This window comes from Lissotriton vulgaris, chromosome 6 (genome assembly GCF_964263255.1).
Source record: "Lissotriton vulgaris chromosome 6, aLisVul1.2, whole genome shotgun sequence".
NCBI classification, from domain to species: Eukaryota; Metazoa; Chordata; class Amphibia; order Caudata; family Salamandridae; genus Lissotriton; species Lissotriton vulgaris.
In genome coordinates, this window is record NC_141694.1 from 1,103,379,415 (window position 1) to 1,103,398,003 (window position 18,589).

At 47.8% G+C, this 18,589-nt stretch overlaps 1 protein-coding gene across 3 annotated transcripts in view; it reads left to right on the plus strand.

Annotated features, from left to right (window-relative positions):
* ADAT2 (adenosine deaminase tRNA specific 2) overlaps positions 1-18,589 on the plus strand; it is a 96,968-nt gene that overhangs the window by 35,938 nt on the left and 42,441 nt on the right. The window contains exon 2 of one of the 3 annotated variants that reach the window (XM_086927171.1): positions 5,347-5,451. The exons of 1 other annotated variant lie outside the window; for it this stretch is intronic. In XM_086927171.1, the coding sequence (XP_086783297.1) occupies positions 5,347-5,451 (105 nt within the window). Of the gene's footprint in view, positions 1-5,311; positions 5,452-18,589 lie in introns of all 3 variants that reach the window. One more of the 3 variants, XM_086927174.1, reaches the window with a different exon arrangement.

Consider the following 18,589-nt stretch of genomic DNA (forward strand, 5'->3'; position numbering starts at 1 on the left):
CTACCAAAAATGAATGTGTCCTTGTGTCACATAACTGGTGCTCATGTAAAGCGCTCCAGGTCGGGTCGAGTTCCTGCTAAACAAAACTGCAACAAAATAAGCAGCATGTGAAATCATGCGAACTAAAATGACTCCGAATTTCTAGAGCATCTCGCACCCAACTCCTTTCAGCCAACCAAACATACATTCTTATCTTGAAAATGCTGCTCATTGAAGATGAAGTGAAAGGTCAGTAGTTGAGAGCTAGCCAGGGGCGTAACAAACACCCCCGCAGAGCGGGGGCCCCACTCTCTTCAGTAAATGAAGGGGGCCCTGGCCCCTCAGCTCTTCAGAGAGCTGTGAGAGAGGCTTGCGCTGAAGCAAGCCTCTCTCCCTCTAAAGCAGGTGCAGGCTGTCTGCAGCCTGCTCGGAGCCCCTCACCCCCTCCCTCTGACTGAAGAGAAACAAAGTAACAAGTTGCAATGTTTCTCTTCAGTCAGAGCTAGCAAGGCCCGAAAAGAGGATGGGGTGGGTGGGGGCCCCGAGCAGGAGGCAGCACAGAGCAATTAGGACACAGAACAAGTCATGAGGTCAGGTCTACCTAGTTGTGAGAGGGGAAATGGCGATGGTGTTCTTCCCAGTTTTGAAGGCATATACCACACTCATGACAAGAGTATGGATGCAAATTTGCATGTTATTCATGAACTGGTTGCCATTTCCTAAGGAAGAATGGGCAGACGGTAACACGCTGTCCCACACACTTGCAAGACTATGTTTTGAATTAATGGTTTCAAGATCCTATCTTCTCAATGTTGTCAAATATTGTAGTACTATTTCTCAACTTTGGTTGTCATGATACACCGCACCTTTAGCTGCAGCTCTCCACTGTGAAGTATTTTAAACAATAGCTTGATTCCTATAGGAAATCTTTAAGTTGGATATTTTCGAGCTTTCTGATGAGGAAAGTTTGTATTCTTTAGTGAATTTGCCTCTATAACATCAGTATATTGTTTCTCTGAATTTAAACTGTGAGAAAGGTGGAGTACGTCTTGAGTCGGTATACCCTTTGGGAGTGGGGGCCCTCAGAGTCATACTGTCAGCATTCTCATGGGCAAAGCTCATATGAGAAGGGATGAGGCAGAAAAATGGTGCCCTCAGGTAAGCACTCTTGTTAGAACGCACCATGTGGGCGTCCGCAGGGGGGCTAGTAAGGGGGGCCGAGAAGGGTGCAAGGCAGAGAGAAGGGTGCAAGGCAGAGGGAAGATGGGTGCAAGGCAGAGGGGAGATGAGTGCAAGGCAGAGAGAAGATGGGTGCAAGGCGGAGGGGAGAAGGGTGCAAGGCAGAGAGGAGAAGGGTGCAAGGCGGAGGGGAGAAGGGTGCAAGGCAGAGAGGAGATGGGTGCAAGGCGGAGGGGAGAAGGGTGCAAGGCGGAGGGGAGAAGGGTGCAAGGCGGAGGGGAGAAGGGTGCAAGGCGAAGGGGAAAAGGGTGCAAGGCGAAGGGGATAAGGGTGCAAGGTGGAGGGGAGAAGGGTGCAAGGCGGAGGAGAAAAGGGTGCACAGCGGACAGGAGATGGGTGCAAGGCAGAGAGGAGAAGGGTGCAAGGCAGAGAGGAGATGGGTGCAAGGCGGAGGGGAGAAGGGTGCAAGGCGGAGGGGAGAAGGGTGCAAGGCGGAGGGGAAAAGGGTGCAAGGCTGAGGGGAGAACGGTGCAAGGTGGAGGGGAGAAGGGTGCAAGGCGGAAGAGAAAAGGGGGCACGGCGGACAGGAGATGGGTGCAAGGCAAAGGGGAAAAGGGTGCAAGGCAGAGGGGAGAAGAGTGCAAGGCGGAGAGGAGATGGGTGCAAGGTGGAGAGGAGATGGTGCAAGGCAGAGGGGAGAAGGGTGCAAGGTAGAGAGGAGAAGGGTGCAAGGCAGAGGGGAGAAGAGTGCAAGGGGGAGGGGAGAAGGGTTCAAGGCAGAGGGGAGAAGGGTGCAAGGCAGAGAGGAGAAGGGTGCAAGGCTGCGGGGAGAAGAGTGCAAGGCAGAGGGGAGAAGGGTGCAAGGCAGAGGGGAGAAGGGTGCAAGGCAGAGGGAAGAAGGGTGCAAGGCAGAGGGGAGAAGGGTGCAAGGCAGAGAGGAGAAGGGTGCAAGGCGGAGGGGAGAAGAGTGCAAGGCAGAGGGGAGAAGAGTGCAAGGCAGAGGGGAGATGGGTGCAAGGCAGAGGGGAGAAGGGTGCAAGGCAGAAAGAAGGGTGCAAATCGGAGGGGAGAAGGGGAGAAAGGTGCAAGGGGAGGGGAGAAGGGTGCAAGGCAGAGGGGAGAAGGGTGCAAGGCAGAGAGGAGAAGGGTGCAAGGTAGAGGGGAGAGAGGTGCAAGGCAGAGGGGAGAACGGTGCAAGGCAGAGAGGAGATGAGTGCAAGGAAGAGAGGAGATGGGTTCCAGGTCTTGTTAGAAGGGTGCAAGGGGGAGGGGAGAAGGGTGCAAGGTAGAGAGGAGAAGGGTGCAAGGCAGAGAGGAGATGGGTGCAAGGCGGAGGGGAGAAGGGTGCAAGGCGGAGGGGAGAAGGGTGCAAGGCGGAGGGGAGAAGGGTGCAAGGTGGAGGGGAGAAGGGTGCAAGGCGGAGGAGAGAAGGGTGCACGGCGGACAGGAGATGGGTGCAAGGCAAATGGGAAAAGGGTACAAGGTAGAGAGGAGAAGGGTGCAAGGCAGAGGGGAGAGGAGTGCAAGGCGGAGAGGAGATGGGTGCTAGGTGGAGAGGAGATGCTGCAAGGCAGAGGGGAGAAGGGTGCAAGGTAGAGAGGAGAAGGGTGCAAGGCAGAGGGGAGAAGAGTGCAAGGGGGAGGGGAGAAGGGTTCAAGGCAGAGGGGAGAAGGGTGCAAGGCAGAGAGGAGAAGGGTGCATGGTAGAAAAGGGTTCAAGGCGGAGGGGCAGAAGGGTGCAAGGGGAAGGGGGAGAAGGGTGCAAGGCAGAGGGGAGAAGGGTGCAAGGGGGATGGTGATGAAGTTAAAAATGTGCCCTCCCCTCGGAAATATTTCTGCGTACGCCCATGGCAACACACACTACTTTGTGAGAGACAGTGGGAGAGAGAGTGGAGTGAGAGAGAGTTGAGAGAGAGTGGAGAGAGAGAGTGGAGAGAGATAAAGTGTAGAGAGAGTGAAGAGAGACAGTGGAGAGAGAAAGAGAGTAGAGAAAGAGGGTGGAGCGAGACAGTGGAGAGAGAGACAGTGGAGAGAGAGTGGAGAGAGAGAGTGTAGGGAGACAGTGGAGAGAGAGTGGAAAGAGTGGAGAGGGAGAGAGTGGAAAGAGAGAGAGTAGAGAAAGAGACAGTGGAGAGAGAGTAGAAAGAGAGTGGAGGGAGAGAGTGTGGAGGGAGTAGAGAGAGACAGTGGGGAGAGAGAGTGAGGGAGAGAGAGAGTGAATAGAGAGTGGAGAGAGAGTGGAGGGAGACAGTGGAGAGAGAGAATAGAGAGTGGAGGGAGACAGTGGAGAGAGAGTGGAGAGAGAGGGAGGGAGAGTGAGAGAGTGGAGAGCGAATAGAGAGAGAGAAAGTGGAGAGAGAGACAGTGGAGAGACAGTGGAGAGAGAGTGGAGAGAGAGAGAGTAGAGATAGAGTTGACAGAGTTGAGAGAGAGAATAGAGAGAGAGAGAGTGGAATGAGAGTAGAGACTGACTGACTCAGAGACTGAAGACTGACTGACTGAGAGACTGACTGGCTGAGAAACTGAGAGAGAGAGAGAGAGAGAGAGAGAGACTGACTGACTGACTGACTGACTGACTGACTGACTGACTGACTGACTGACTGACTGACAGGCTGACAGAAAGAGAAAGAGACTGGCAGACTGACTGACTGACTGACTGAGAGACTGAATGACAGAGAGAGAGAGACTGACTCACTGAGAGAGAGACTGTGATGGAATTGGGGTCACGGTGTGTATGAAGCTATGCAATGCCTCTTAAGATTGCTATTGTCTACTAATAAAAATTTATAATCAAATTTTGCTTTTTGTAGTTACATCTGCTTTTGAAATACTGCATTGTCGCATTGTCTAATGTTTTAAAACGGAAATGAAAAGGAGTAGTGGATGCACTTTTGTCAAAACTGAACGATGAGTGGGCCCGATGTTGTATATCATGACACGAGTCTGCATCAGGAAACCCACCTAGAATTGGGCAAACTTCCCCGGCGTACTGATGGCAGGGACCCTGTAATGAATGAACCACCACCTATGATAGCCTGCTGGCAGACTAACCCAACCTTTGACTCCACCATCCAGTGTTACTTATAACGGCTGGATTAGTTACAGTGGTGTAACAATAGCCCCGCATCCCCCACAGTATGGCGGGTCGCTGGCCTGAGAGCTCTAGACTGGCACGGAGGATGGGAGGGGGGCCCCCTCCATGTAGTTTGCAGGGGGCCCCTCAAGTTTTGTTACGCCACTGGAGCTAGCCTGGAGGAGACCAGGTTTGGGCTGGGTTGGGACTAGGGATGGGTGTACAGTAATCGGCAGGGAACAGCTTCTCGGCACAGCTGGCCTGGGGCAAGGCAGCTTTCCACGTTCCTATGGAGAAACGGAGCCCGTGCTCTCCCTGGAGCCAGCTCCCTGCTCTCTGTTTCAGAAGTACAGCAAATAACTCAGCCCTGACTGCGTCATTGCATCATGCTTGGAAACACATAAAGTCCTAGTATGCCAGAGTCAGCCACTTATTGCTGCCTCTCAATAGCGCATGTGGGCTAGATTTGTATTATACATCGAGCAAAAGTTTAATCTACTAAATCAAACAAAAGTGTTCCTGCACAACAGACATGCTGAACTCACATATTTGATAATGAAGGAAAAGGCAGCTCAGTGAAGTAAAATATTTGCACAGGATCACACAATTTGAGATCAGTTTATGGGTCAAGACCATTAAAGTAAGGTCGAGTAGAATATTCAAGTGACTAGACCTGCAGGTCTGGTAGCATTTTATGATTTTTCAAGCCCAATAATATTTGTTATACACTGCCATTACATGTGTGCCATGGCTAAGAAACAGTGTGTACTATGCTATCTGGAAGCTTATCATGGGCTTATGGGGGGGGGGGGGGAATGACCTGTATAATGAAGAACATTTGTTGAGTAAAAACACAGAAAGAATTGGTGTCCCTCTCTCTAACTGGTAACAGCAAGGATTTTGCAGCAATGTTTAAGCAGATCTATAGCTGGGGAAATCAGTCCCTGCTCTGTAAAGCACATGACTAAATAAAAGTACCCGTTATTCAGGTTTTGTCTTTTACAATTTTTTTTTATTTTCTTACCTAGAGAATTCCGGTGTATGATTATTTTTATGATCTCTAACATTTTTCTCAAACCAGAGCTAAAAGGCCTTACATTTGTGCTTCTTGACCAGGCTAAAGAAGCAATGGAACAGGGGGAGGTCCCTGTTGGGTGTCTTATGGTCTACAGAGAAGAGATTGTGGGAAAAGGAAGGAATGAGGTCAACGAAACAAAGAATGTAAGTAAAGAAAAATGCATTTTGGGAAATATTTGAGACATACCTTTTTGCTAGTGTTTTCCTGGCTCAGCGACTACCATCAGTTCTTGGAAAAAATTCTAAGCCTTCGCATTAGAATTACCATCAGGACTTTCTTGTAGAGAGAAAAATGTATCCTAACTGCAATTATTGATGCGTGTAACAGTTATATCTTGCACCGACATTGGAAATATGATAATTTAGAATCAATCCTATCACTTTAATAAATGCCTCTTAAAGCATCCGTCACTCAGTTTCCATTTTCTTTTCTTTTATTTTATTTATGCATTTTCAAAAAGAAAACATGGACATCCATATATTTCTTTGCAGTTGCTTGGCACACAAAATACAGGTATTTTTGCAGCACATTACAATGATTTCAAATCGAATTACAATTGAGACAGGCATTAGCATGACACCAATAAGTCTTAAAAAGAGAAAAAGCAATGCAGAACATTACAGTATTAGTCATGGCCATCAAATATAATTTACTGTTAGCAAATAAGAAGTTAGAGGACTCCATATATCACAGGGTTTCGAGGCTCTAGGTAGTTCTTCAGCATAGCAGGGCAGGTCTACCTCCCCAGCATATTGCGACTCTACATTTGACAAGTAAGAGCGCTACCGCCACCAATCTCCTAATAGAGGCTTTAATATCTGTAGCATTTCCCAGCAGACATAATTGGGGAGTACATGCTATGGGTGTCCCACCATCAGGTGCCGAATGCGTGTGACCTGCCCCCAGAATGAATGTGCTTTCGGACATGCCCAAGCTAAATGGTGAAAGTCAGCATCCGGGGCACCACACCTCTTACAATTGGCAACCTCACATAGACCATATTTATAAAACCGAGCAGGGGTATAGTATATTTGATGTAAATATTTAAAATGTACGAATCCAAGATTGCTGTTCGCTGGTAGTTGCCCCGTCAGGCTACAGCAGATGCTCCAGTCGTCATCTGAGAGCGGTTCGGAAAGAATTGCATTCCACTTGTCCAATGAATTCCACACCACATCAGCCCCTTCTTTCTGTGAAGCACAATATAATCGTGTGACTAGTTTAGCGAGAGTTGACGTGGTGTAGAGGAGCTGCAGGGCCTCTAAAGTTGATGGTTCTGCAGGAAACTGTGAGTCTAGCGCACGCATAGCTGATCGCAATCTTGTGTATACAAACGTTGGCATTGCAGCATTCTTCCCATCTCCAAGAACAGGTGCGGCCTCCACAAAATGACCCCCGGGAAATGCATCGCCCATGGTAGACAATCCTACCTCATGGAGAGTTTTCAGTGCACCAGCTTCCCCTGTCACTGAGTTTGGCAGTATGGTGTAAGAGTGGCATATTTGGTGCATAGAGTGGCAATCTACGCACACGTCTTCCCAGCTCATGCCACGCCCTGGATGTGTTATGCACTGTGTCTATCTCCCCTTTGTCAAAAATGGTGTGTTTGTTAACTATCATGGCTTTAAATGGTATCAGGTGTTCTGTGCCTGCTTCGACCGCTACATGGGGGATATAAGCTGGCGCTTGTTGCCAGAAGTAGGCATAGTGCGCCTGTGCGCAGAGATAATACAGCCGAAAGTCTGACGCTGTGAAACCACCCATCTCATACTGGAGCGTTAAGATTTCCCATTTAACTCACGGCTTCTTCCCGCCCCACTCAAGCAAGACTAACAAGGCGCGTAGCATGCCGAAGAAGTGGCACGTCAAATGCACGGGTACATTCATAAATAAATACAGAAATCGCGGAAGCACCACCTCTTCATTAATGCTATCCTGCCAGAGAACGACAATGGTAGTGCTATCCAACGATTCACTTGCTTTTCAAGACGTGTGACAGCTTTACCAAAATTGGTTTGAACAGCCACCTGCGGATCTCTTTGAATCCATATCCCCAAATACTTCACTGGGTCTGTGCACCACACCAGTGGGTAGTCTAATTCCATCTGTGGTGTGCAATCTGTAAGGGGCAAGATAATTGTCTTAGCCTAGTTTATTCCAAGGCCAGAGTACCATTCAAATCGTATGTATTCTCAGATAAGCTGTTCTAAGCGTGTTGCCGGCTCGCACAGGTATAACCATGTCGTCTGCATACATGGAGACTGCCAGGGGCCGCTAGTGAAAACGCAGTGCTGCCTATGCATAGCTTTGCCGCAGAATACATGCCAGTGGTTCCAATACTAGCGCAAACAGCAAGGGCGATATCGGGCACCCCTGCCTCATGCCCTGTTGTATCTTGAAGATGTCCGACGCATGCCCATTGATTCTTACGCGTGCCACAGAGTCCGTATATAACAATTTAACCCAGTTTGTAAAAATGAAAGGCACACCCATGCGATGTAAAATTGCAAATATATATTCCCAGGAGATAGAATCAAATGCCTTGGCGGCGTCTAACAGTACCGCCATCGCCGGCAAGGTGGGTTCCAGTACATGCAACGTTGCAAACAGCATGCGCAAATTATGTGACGTAGATCTAGTGGGGATAAATCCTGATTGATCAGGAAGAACCATAACCGAAAGAAGCAGCCGCAGCCTATTAGCCAACATCTTCACCAGAATTTTTACATCAGTATTTATCGAGGACAGCGGTCTGTATGAATCACACCTGACCTGTGCCTTGTCAGCCTTTAACAAGGTGTAGGAGCAAGACTCTGGGTGTCATACGCTTCCATTTACATTGCAAGAAGATTGGGGGCCAATATATCTATATACTTTTTATAAAACTTGGCCGGTAGACCATCAGTGCCCGCTGCCTTTCCATTTGGTAACCCAATAATGGCCTCAAGGATTTCTTCCAGCGTTAGTGGGTGCATTAAAAATTCTTGTTGGCTACGCAATAGCCACACCAGTGCTATGTCATTCAGTTATTGCGCTATCTCTGCCTCCTTTGCCGCCTGCCGATTTTCATACATTGAATGGTAATAGTGTCCGAATGTTTTGAGTATATTGGGTGTATCATAATGTATAGTGTTGTCCCCTGTGATGGCTTTAACTATATAGTTCCGTCCCCATGATTCTGTTAATCTACTAGCCAAAGTTTTCCCAGGCCTGCCCCCTCAGCCGTAGTATCTAGCTGTGTGCTTACGTGACATATGATGTATTTTTTGGTTGGCTACCTCATATTCTGTGATCTTGATTTTTATTATTCGCTACCGTAGCAGGATCTGCGGTCTTGCTATATTCGCGCTCTAGCCTACTCAGCTCATGCGCCAACCAACTCATAGAGCCCTGTAGGGATTTCAAGATTCCAGCCTGTAGATCTATACATGCTCCCTGTATGGTCACTTTGAATGCCTCCCAAAGCGTCCCTAAGCATGAAACTGATTCACTGTTGTGCAAGAAATAATCTGAAAAAGCTTAGCGAATTCCTTCGTAGAAAACCAGCTCAAGCAAGGAGGACTATTGGAGCCGCCACTGAAACTGTGGAGGAGTATCCGTTGGTAGAGATATGGTGAGAAGGACCGGGGAGTTATTAGACAAGGTTCGAGGTAGGTGCTGGACATTTATAGCCCATGTATTCACATCATTTGTGACTAGCCAGTAGTCAGTGCGGGACCAGGCTTGGTGCACATACGAATGACACGTGCCCTCCCTCAAAATCGGATGTCTTAGTCGCCAAATGTCTGTCAATCCCAGATTGAGCATACCATTATGTACAGATGATGCTGCTTTTTTCAATGTGGGCTCAGCTGCAGGCCAACTATCTGTTTTGGGTGGTAGCGCACCATTAAAGTCCCCCTCGCATATAATGGTCGATGGAGGTAATTTGTATATTTTGCCCCACAATATCTCATAAAAAGTAGGGTTGTCAGTGTTGGCCCCATAGATGTTTATAACGAGCAACTTTGTACCGCAGAGCATACCTTGCACCAATATGTATCGTCCCATCGTGTCCTCCTCTACATGTATGGGTTCGAATGGGAGGCCGCTTTTTATCGATATCATGAAACCCCTCAAATAAGAGGAGAAAGAGGCGGCCAGGCGCACCCCTGCCCATCTAGTGGCCCCTGTCGAGACTGTATGTTTAGTAAGATGGGTTATTGTAATAGAGCGATCTGGACGTTGTGACGATCTAAATAGGATAGTACCTGTCTAACTTTTTGGGGGTTATTGAGGCCCCTGACGTTCCAGGTTAACCATGAGATCCCATTAGATTTAGTACTCGCCATTCCCTGTGGTGTTCAATGTGACAAAATGTCGTCTCGCATAGCTCGTCCCTGTACGTGCCCATTCCTGCCAATTCCATGTGCCCATGCATTGTCAAAAACATATAGTTCCCCAACAACCCATCCCTCCTTCTCCAGCAATGGAAACGTGCTGAGAATCCCTCCCCAAGTAACAAAACAACATCCATGCAATTGCATGTTGTAATCTAGGACACACACCTCTGTGGGAGACCTAGTGTAACAGTGAACTGATTGGGGGTACTCCCTCTTAGGGGGTCACCAGTAGCCGTCAGCCCCCTGTGTGGTACCAGGGGGTAGTGGGGGGGGGGTCGAAGTGGGTATCGATGAACAGCACATCCACAGGCCTAGGGATCACTAATGAATTCCAAATATGAATACAGTGCACTCCCCATCATTGTATACACACCACCAGCAAAGAGCCAGCAACCCTTCATGCCTCATTTTCTATGTATGGTAAACATTGCAACACACGTTTAGATGTAGCTATAGTAGCATAGTAACTATAACTCTATAAAACAGACAGCAGTACATCAATAATTAGTCTCTGTGTTAATTCTTGCCGCTCAATCTGGCGCACGTATTGCAGGGCTTCTTTAGGTGTCGTGAAAATTCTAGCTTTGCCTGTATGCTGAATGCACAACCGCGCGAGGTATATCATTGCATATTGAATTTTGAGTGTTTGCAGTTTCTTTCTCACAGCATGGAATTCATGACACGCCTGTTGCACAGCCATCGTGAAGTCAGGGAATAACTCCCTTTGTCCCTGGCCAGGCCTAGGGCCGTGTCCCAGCTCGATAGTTCAAGAGCCTGGCTATGATGGGGCCCCTGGCACGGGTTTAGGTGCCAAAGACCGATGAGCTCTCTCCACAATCAGTACATTCGAGAAATGTTCTGATCCCAGCATATCTTTGAGTAAGGTCTCGATGTATGACTCCGTGGGGCCCGTGTTGGTTGACACTGGGATCCCAGTAATTCGAAGGTTGTTCCTGCGAGAACGAGCTTCAAGGTCCTCTTTCCGCACCTGGATCATAGCCAAGAGCTTTCCCATATTGGAGCATGAGGCACCAGCGACCTCCATCTGATCTTCAGTCGTCGAGATTCGTTGTTCTACCTCTGCTATCCTCGATCCATGTTTATCGAGCATCGCTGCCATGACGTCCATTCGCAGGTCAAGGTGATCTATCTTAGCGTCAATGGACTGCAGACTCTGTTGCATGTTAAGCATCATACGCTCCAGTTTGCTGCTGGAGCCTGCTTCCATCTCAGACTCAGTGTCTGATGTAGTTGGAACTTGGGATTTCGTCAGCCGCCGGGTTTTAAAGTTCAGTTTTGTTTGCTGTTTGTCTGTCCTGCCCATAATTATGACTGCCTCTGTAGGGCTGCGTTCGCGGCGTCACCGAGAGGTTACTACTAGGGGTATATTCGCCGCTCAGTGTTCCCCACTAGTAAGGATTACCCGATGCGGGCAATGCTGTTGCACTATGTTGTGTGGGTTCCTCGCATATAGAGCTCACCACTATGCGGGAGGTTGTCGTCCGGATAGCTCAGTGTAGTCCCCAGGCAGTTGCGATAGAAATAATCCAAGACACCTTTCACACTCAGCACTGTGTTGTCCACTTCTACGTATTAGCAACTAGTGACATACAACCACAGTCAGTCCATTTAGCAGCACTTACTGGAGCGGTGAGATAGGACAGACGGTCACCAAACGTCAATGCACCAGTCTGGCACAGCTTCCACACGTCTGCTCCACTTACCCAAATCCAGGCAGGCCGCTACCAGTATCATACTGCTGCAGGCCACTTGAGCGGTACGTCGCAGCGCGGCACCCAAGTCAGATCTCACCAGCCCCCAGGTAATCTGCGCAGCGTCCCGCAGCCCCTCCTCTGAGGATTAAGTTACGCAGCACCTGCCGCAACATTGGCGATTATGGCCGATCTATGCTCCTGGCACTATTGTGTACACCAACACACAGGCTCTCTCCACGGCGAGCTCCTGGGACGCTGAGGTGGCAGAGTCAATAGGTCACCATTTTGCGCAGGAACCTAGCGCCTAGCTCAAACAAGCAGCAGGGCACCAGGCAGCTACACCGCTGCTGGATTAGTATCTAGTCTGCAGCACAGGCGGGGGTGGGAGCCTCACAGCTGCATTCTCCGCTAGTCAGCCTTACTGGCAAGACACGGGACCGCACCCTGTCCCCCCGGCCGCCAACAGCACAGTGGAGCTCTTCGCAATGGCCTCCTCTTCCAGCGTTAACGCAGTGGCAGCAATGTTGCGGCTGGGATCGGGCGCAGGCCAGCACCTCTCTGCTGCACAACGGGCCGCGGTCGATCCGTATCACCGTGCGCTGTCTGCCGCAACGTGGGGTGTTCAGGGCGGGGGTCGCTGCGGTTAAATCTTACAGCTTCCGCTGGCGAAAGCAGGGCAAATCAGTTGCAGCACCTCTGTGTCGCGGCTCTCCAGAGGGCAAGGGCATCAGAGTAGCAGCAACATCGGCTGCATAAGCAGAGTTCAGCGTCAGGACCCCTCTGAAGCCACCATTTTGCCCAGATATAATTTCTGCAGCCAGCGCAGCGACGGCAGAGTGATCAAAGTGCTCCTTGTATCATGAGGCGTCAGAATTTGTACTTGTTGCACATGGATGACGTTGTTACTGCAGGATAATGAGCGGCTTGTTTTCTGGACCAGCAGAGCAGGGCTAAGGTGCAGCCATTTTGCTCTAGGCTCTCTAGCGCCCCCCAAACTGATATTTTTTAACGTTTGTTTCACCAAAAAGATCTACATTAGCTATCTGGAAATTCCATTAAAGAAAAGAAAATGTACTGTATAGCATGCAGAAGTGTTTACACATGTCCCCAGTATCCAGCAGACAAATTGAAAGGGGGGCTCAAAGAATGTATCTCATCCCAAGTCGGGAAACTCCTTAGATAAATACTTGTCTGGTCCCCTATAACTGTCTCCAGTTTGACCACCTCAATCTGCCCACCTACTGCACTGCAGGATTGACCTTTCCCATTGCCTGCATAAAATAACCCAAGACTATATTTTTGTGTTTGCCTGCGAAACTGATCTTTCTCATGCTCTTTGTTCATTTGAAGAAGAACAAATATAGTAGAAAGAACATAAGGATAGATGTACAAAAATAGGAATAGTGATTACCTAATTGCTATTTTTTTTGTATCGCAATTAGAAAAGAGTTATTCCTAATGTCTGAAACTCTTTCGAGTTTCATTAGCGATTCGTAGTGGGTCACAAATACACCAAGCTTATTACTATTAAGGAGGTAGGTTGCAATTTGTGACCCACTGCAATTCATTGCCATCACAGGGATGGTTGCCTGCTGGGATCAGCAGACCACCATGTCTATGATTGCTTTTAAATAAAGCAATCTTTTTTTTTTATTCGCAACCTGTTTTCCTTAAAGGAAAACGGGATGCGTTTAAAACAAAGTTTTATATTTTGAGTGTGAGCAATGGTCCCTTGGACCACTGCCCGCTCTTAATAAATATTTTAACCACCATTCTCAAAGGGGAAAAGGTCCCTTGGGAATGTTTTGCTACTGCATTTTGTGCGCAAAACATTTGTACATGCCATTCTGATTCAGGATTAGGAAGGAACTCCCTCAACATACCCCTCCCAAATATTGAATTGCAAAACCAAAATTGTTACAAGTTACCGAATCGCAATTTGGGCTGTCTACATCACAAAAAGCATTTTTGCAGTTACAACAACCCAATTCGCTAGCCCATAGTTCCTTTCTTTACAGTTGTCTCAATCTTTCCAAATGGACTGTTTGCCTCTCAGTTCTCGAGTGTTTCGTTGTAGATGCCTCTGCTAAAGAGTGATGTAATGATCTGTGTTCAAGTTTGTTGCGCTTTGTGAATCTTTTTCTCCTGGTTCTTGATTTAGCAAACAGAATATTTCCAGATTATGCATCAAGCACAGTCCCATTTGCTTTGTTTTTGTTCTTTTTTTGTTCTTTTTTTCTTTGTTCTCATATGCCATTAGATGTTCCCCAAGCCATGATTGTTTAAACTCCGCTGCCCCCCTTTTTATTGATTGGCACCAGCAAGAGGGCTCTGATCTGCATGGATGCGCTCTACACAGAACCTCTCATCTTCAGTCTGTTCAATTCTTCTATCTGACTTGCCCCTTGAACTGACTCGAGTGGTAAAGTAAATCTGTGAAAAGGCATAATCATTGGACACATGAATCTCAGGTACTGAAGATTGTCAAGCCCCCTCATACATGGCAACCAAAAATCTTTTTTCCTCTTCCGGGTAGCTTTATCTAATTTCAGTGTATACTTAATTGAGTTTACCCACTCTAAAAAGGTCGGGGGAGTGCTCTTAATCCATTTTTTACAAATTTCTCTCCTGACGAGGAGGATTAAGTAAAGAGATAGCTTGCTTATATCTAGAGATGATGACTTATAGTTTGGGAAAATACCAAAAAATACCACAATTGTGCTCACCTGGATTTTGAACCCAAACATAGCTTCCATACCTTCAAAAACAGCCTACCAAAACTGTTGTAGGATTGGGCAGCTTAAAAACATATGACCATCATCTGCTTTTTCCTGCTGACACTTTGGGCAGCAGGGGATAAATCCCCTTCGCAAATTTCGAAAGCCTGAGAGGAGACCAATATACCCTATGGAGAGAGAAGAGCTGAATTCTCTTTAAATTGGCAAAATATACTGTGGAGTATAGTAAATCATAAGATACTTGCCAAATTTCTTCTGTACTGGAACCAGGCAAGCACGCTCCCCACAGCTGTGATGGTAGGATGAAATCGCCATCAGCGAGATCAGCCAAGATCCAATACAGGTTGGCCGTCTCCTTTTTGTTCCACTTACTCGTGTTCAAAGCCGTCTCCAGCACCCACTTCTATCCCGAAAGCCTGAGTCCAACTTTTTATTTGTAGATATTTACATTTTGATAGCCCATTTTCCGTCAAGTTGCTTATTTCTTCCCATGATAATAGGGAGCCCTCAAGGCTAAGTTAGGCCCAGCACTGTATCCCGGCCAATTTTAGCGGAGTTGCCAACAAGTCTTTATTCCACTCTGGTGAGCCTGGGGAGTCCCAAATAGGTGCCATAGCACTATAGTAACTGATTTTTTAAAGTTTTTGGATTTTGTACCAGTTTGTGGCCATATCTTTTAGAGACTTCAAACATACCTTCTTAAAAAGGTGTGGATCTCCAAATGTATATATGAAATGTTACTCTCCTCCTTTAATCCCCCGAAGCATCTCTTTAAACATTTTCCCTATATCTGAGTCATCTGGTGAGCTCATAAGCATTTTCCCTGCTCTCATTAAAAACACCCATGCATAGTAATTTAGATCAGGCGCACATAAACCTCCCTTATTTTTCCTTCTTCGTAATTTTTTCCAAGAGATTCTTATCCCCTTGGAGTACCATACAAAAGTGGGGTTTTTTGCCTGGATTTTCCTTAGGCCATCCTCCTTAAAACGTAATGGGATATTTTGGAATACAAATATAAGTTTCGGTAAGAGCATCATTTTCACTATATTTACTCTTCCTATTAATGTCAATGGGAGATAAGCCCACCCCTTTAGAGAGTTAGAAAATTCCTTTTCGATTCTACGCAAGTTTGTATCAGTTATATCTTCAAAGTTTTGTGTGATTCTGATGCCCAAATACCTTATCTCCTTTTTTAGTATGGGGAGACTATCATTCACGTTCCAGGCCATACATTCAGTTTTTGACTCATTGATCTCATATCCTGAGATTAAGCCAAATTGTTGTGCTACACTATATATTATTAGAATCGACTTAACTAGATCAGCCGTATATATCGTCATGTCGTCGGCATATAGAGATACCTTCTTTTCTCAGTTTTTATATTTAAAGGGAGATATATCCTCATGTTTTTTAAGCCTTTCCGCGAGGGGTTCAATATACAGATTAAAAAGCAATGGTGATAGGCGACATCCCTGCCTTGTCCCTCTTTTTATAGCCACAATATCTGAAAGATTTCCATTTACCAAAATTCTGGCTGTTGTCATGTGATAAATTGATGGAACTGCCCTACAGAACTTTTCACCCAGATTGCACCCTTTAAGTACTTGGGCTAAGTAAGCCCAATTATCCCGATCAAACGCTTTCGTGGTGTCAACTGTAACAATGACCTTGGCAGTTTACATACTGTAGCTATGTCTATAGCTCCGATCAGGTTATATGTTAGTTCTTTAATGCCCCTCCTCCTACAAAACCTTTTTGATCTTCATGTATTAGACCTTCTGTAACCCCATTTAATCTCTCTGCTAAAATATTAGCAAAGAATTTATAATCTAAGTTAAGCACAGAGTGTGAGAAGGTGGCCTGATATGCAGTGCTCACTATTCTAGTGAACACTATGTATCAGTCCAACAACTCTTATTGATGATTGGTTGTAAGTCAACCTTATAGACCAGCTATCCTAGTAGCGTGGATACGAGCAGTCTAAGGCTAAAGACTCGAGAGGGCGTGTTAAGCCAGCTGTTTACCACACATATACCCCTTGAATACCCAGTGAAAGGACACCACACAAGTGTTATGAAAATAAACAGTTATTTATTAAGAATCACAACAGCCCTGTACTCTTTATGAGGACAGGGTACTAAGCACAAAACAAAACCTTTACGAAAATACTTAAGTTAGCACAGTATATACAAATGCCCGAGGGGCACGGAAAACCATATACTCTGAAAGTGGAATGCAAAATTACTAGCAGGTAAGTACAGTACTAATAGGCTTTGGAATCGCTAGATCTTGACTATAGAATCTTCAGATTACTTCTAGGAGACCCAGGGGACTCGGGTGCAGAGTGTGCACTCTCACGCGTGATGCGGGACAAAGTCTATGGTAGCTAGGAATTTAGTGTTCTCGGGCGAACCCGACCTGGTAGGAGGAAAACGAAAGTGGATTCTGACCCTTGGATAGTGAGGCTATGTATGCTGGGGCACCGAAATGCCGAAGTTACCTAGCCCAGGGGCTGCAGCTGCATAGGACTCAAAAGACGTCGGGAATCCTCGTTGCCGGACCAGGAGCCTGGAAGAAAGAAGTTGCTGGCAGGCGACCAGTGAAGAAAGTTCGGTGGATCCAAGCCTGGATCGATGGAAGATGACACCTGAAAGCAGAGGGGACCAAGTTTGTGACTACTAGCCAGTAGTCAGTGGGCACCAGGAGGGCACCGGTGGGTAGCCACCTCGACAAGGTGAGTGGGTGGCGCTGTGCTCGGAGATCTCACGGACCAGGAGGCGTTGTCGGCGACCAGGATGGAGGAGCGAGCTGTCCCACGAAGATAGAAGCTGTCGGCGTCGCTGGACCCAGGATTGGGCAACAAAGCCTTGGCAAATTCAAGCCCACGCGGTGGACCTAAAATGGCGTCTGGAGTGGACCAGGAGGGTCCGGGGTGCCTCTCTTGAAGAAGGAAGCAAGGGCCAGTCTGGAGCAACCAGACCAGCAGCAGTGATGTCGTCGGGCGTCGTTCAGAAGGCCACAAGCCAGCCGGCTAGTAGCCAAACAACGCGGTGCACAGCAAACAGCAGAAGGGCCCCACGCAGATCGTGGAGATGCAGGGAGGCTGATCTTGGGTGCTGGAGCTGCGCAGGGTTGGGGCTTCTCGGACCCCAAAGCACTCACCAGTGGAAGACTCGGTGGGCTTGTTACAAAGAAGTCGTGCAGTCTTGGCGATCGTCGGTCCCTCGAGGTCTCGTCGCACTCACGGTTCTCAGCTTGGCTGTAGAGGTGAGTAGAGGTCAGAGGTGCCAGGGAAGCCGGGTCTCGTCGAGCTGGGTCGTCGGATTCGTGAAGAAGGACTTGCAGCAGACCGCAGTGTTCTTAGGATGGTGCCCGCTTGATGCAGGGTGACTACTCCTTAGCCACAAGGGAGAATCTTGAAGAAGGAATCTTGATGTCCTTTCGAAGAAAGTCGTGTCTTGATTCCAAAGATGATCTAATTTGAACAGGGGGCCCGCTCCCATCTTTATACTAAAAAAGGGGGCTGACCCGGTGACTAGGTCCTGCCTATGGGTGGGACCAGGAGGGGGGTGGTTACACCCCTCTCCCCTGCCGGACTTCCCCAGGCCAGGGGCTGGTGTGCCCCTGGAACTGGTTCTGACTGGCCTATGCGTAGTGAGCACCGGGGTGCCACTCAGCAGTCACCTTCCTGAAAAGCCCTGCCTACCCAGGATACACAAAACCATGTCTGGGATGGTGCTAGCACCGCCCCGGACAGGAAACCCTTTGTCCAAGCCTCCCTCGCTGGAAGGACTCCCAGCAGCAGGAGGTCAGACTCGTGTCTGTGGTGGCAGCATCCATTTTGTGGAGCTGAGGCTTAGTTAACTTTAACCGGGGTTCACAGTTACATACATGTCGTGTCCCTCTAGAAGGGTGGAATGCTAACCCCGTCGCCAGAATTGGCGAGGGGTTAGTATTCCAATTCGTATGACACCTTACTCGACATGTTTCGATAAAGCAATACCAAAGTTAGCATTTAACCGCGAGGATTATAATGCACTTAAGAGTATATGGTATGCGATATCATGGAACAGCTATTAGGACTTGATTCCGCAAGCTGCAGACAGGCTCAGCTCATGCCAGAGCACCATCTCACACGATTCCAAGCACTCTGCCTTCAGGATTGTCAAGGCCTGCCATAGGAGTGACTGATAGGAATCTGTGTGTCCATTTTAGGGTTAGGTATAGGTATACTACACCTACAGCAAAGGGTGATTACACGACTTTGCCCCAGCTGTCATGCAGCCAGTTGTGTCAAATTTAGGAGGCCAGCCAGGGGTGGCATAATACATGCTGCAGCCCCTGGCAGCCCTGGGTACACCCATGCCCTGAGTTACAGGGTCTGATAGGGTGGCCCAGTACCAATTGGAAATGCACCTAGGGTACATGGAATCCATTTTAAAG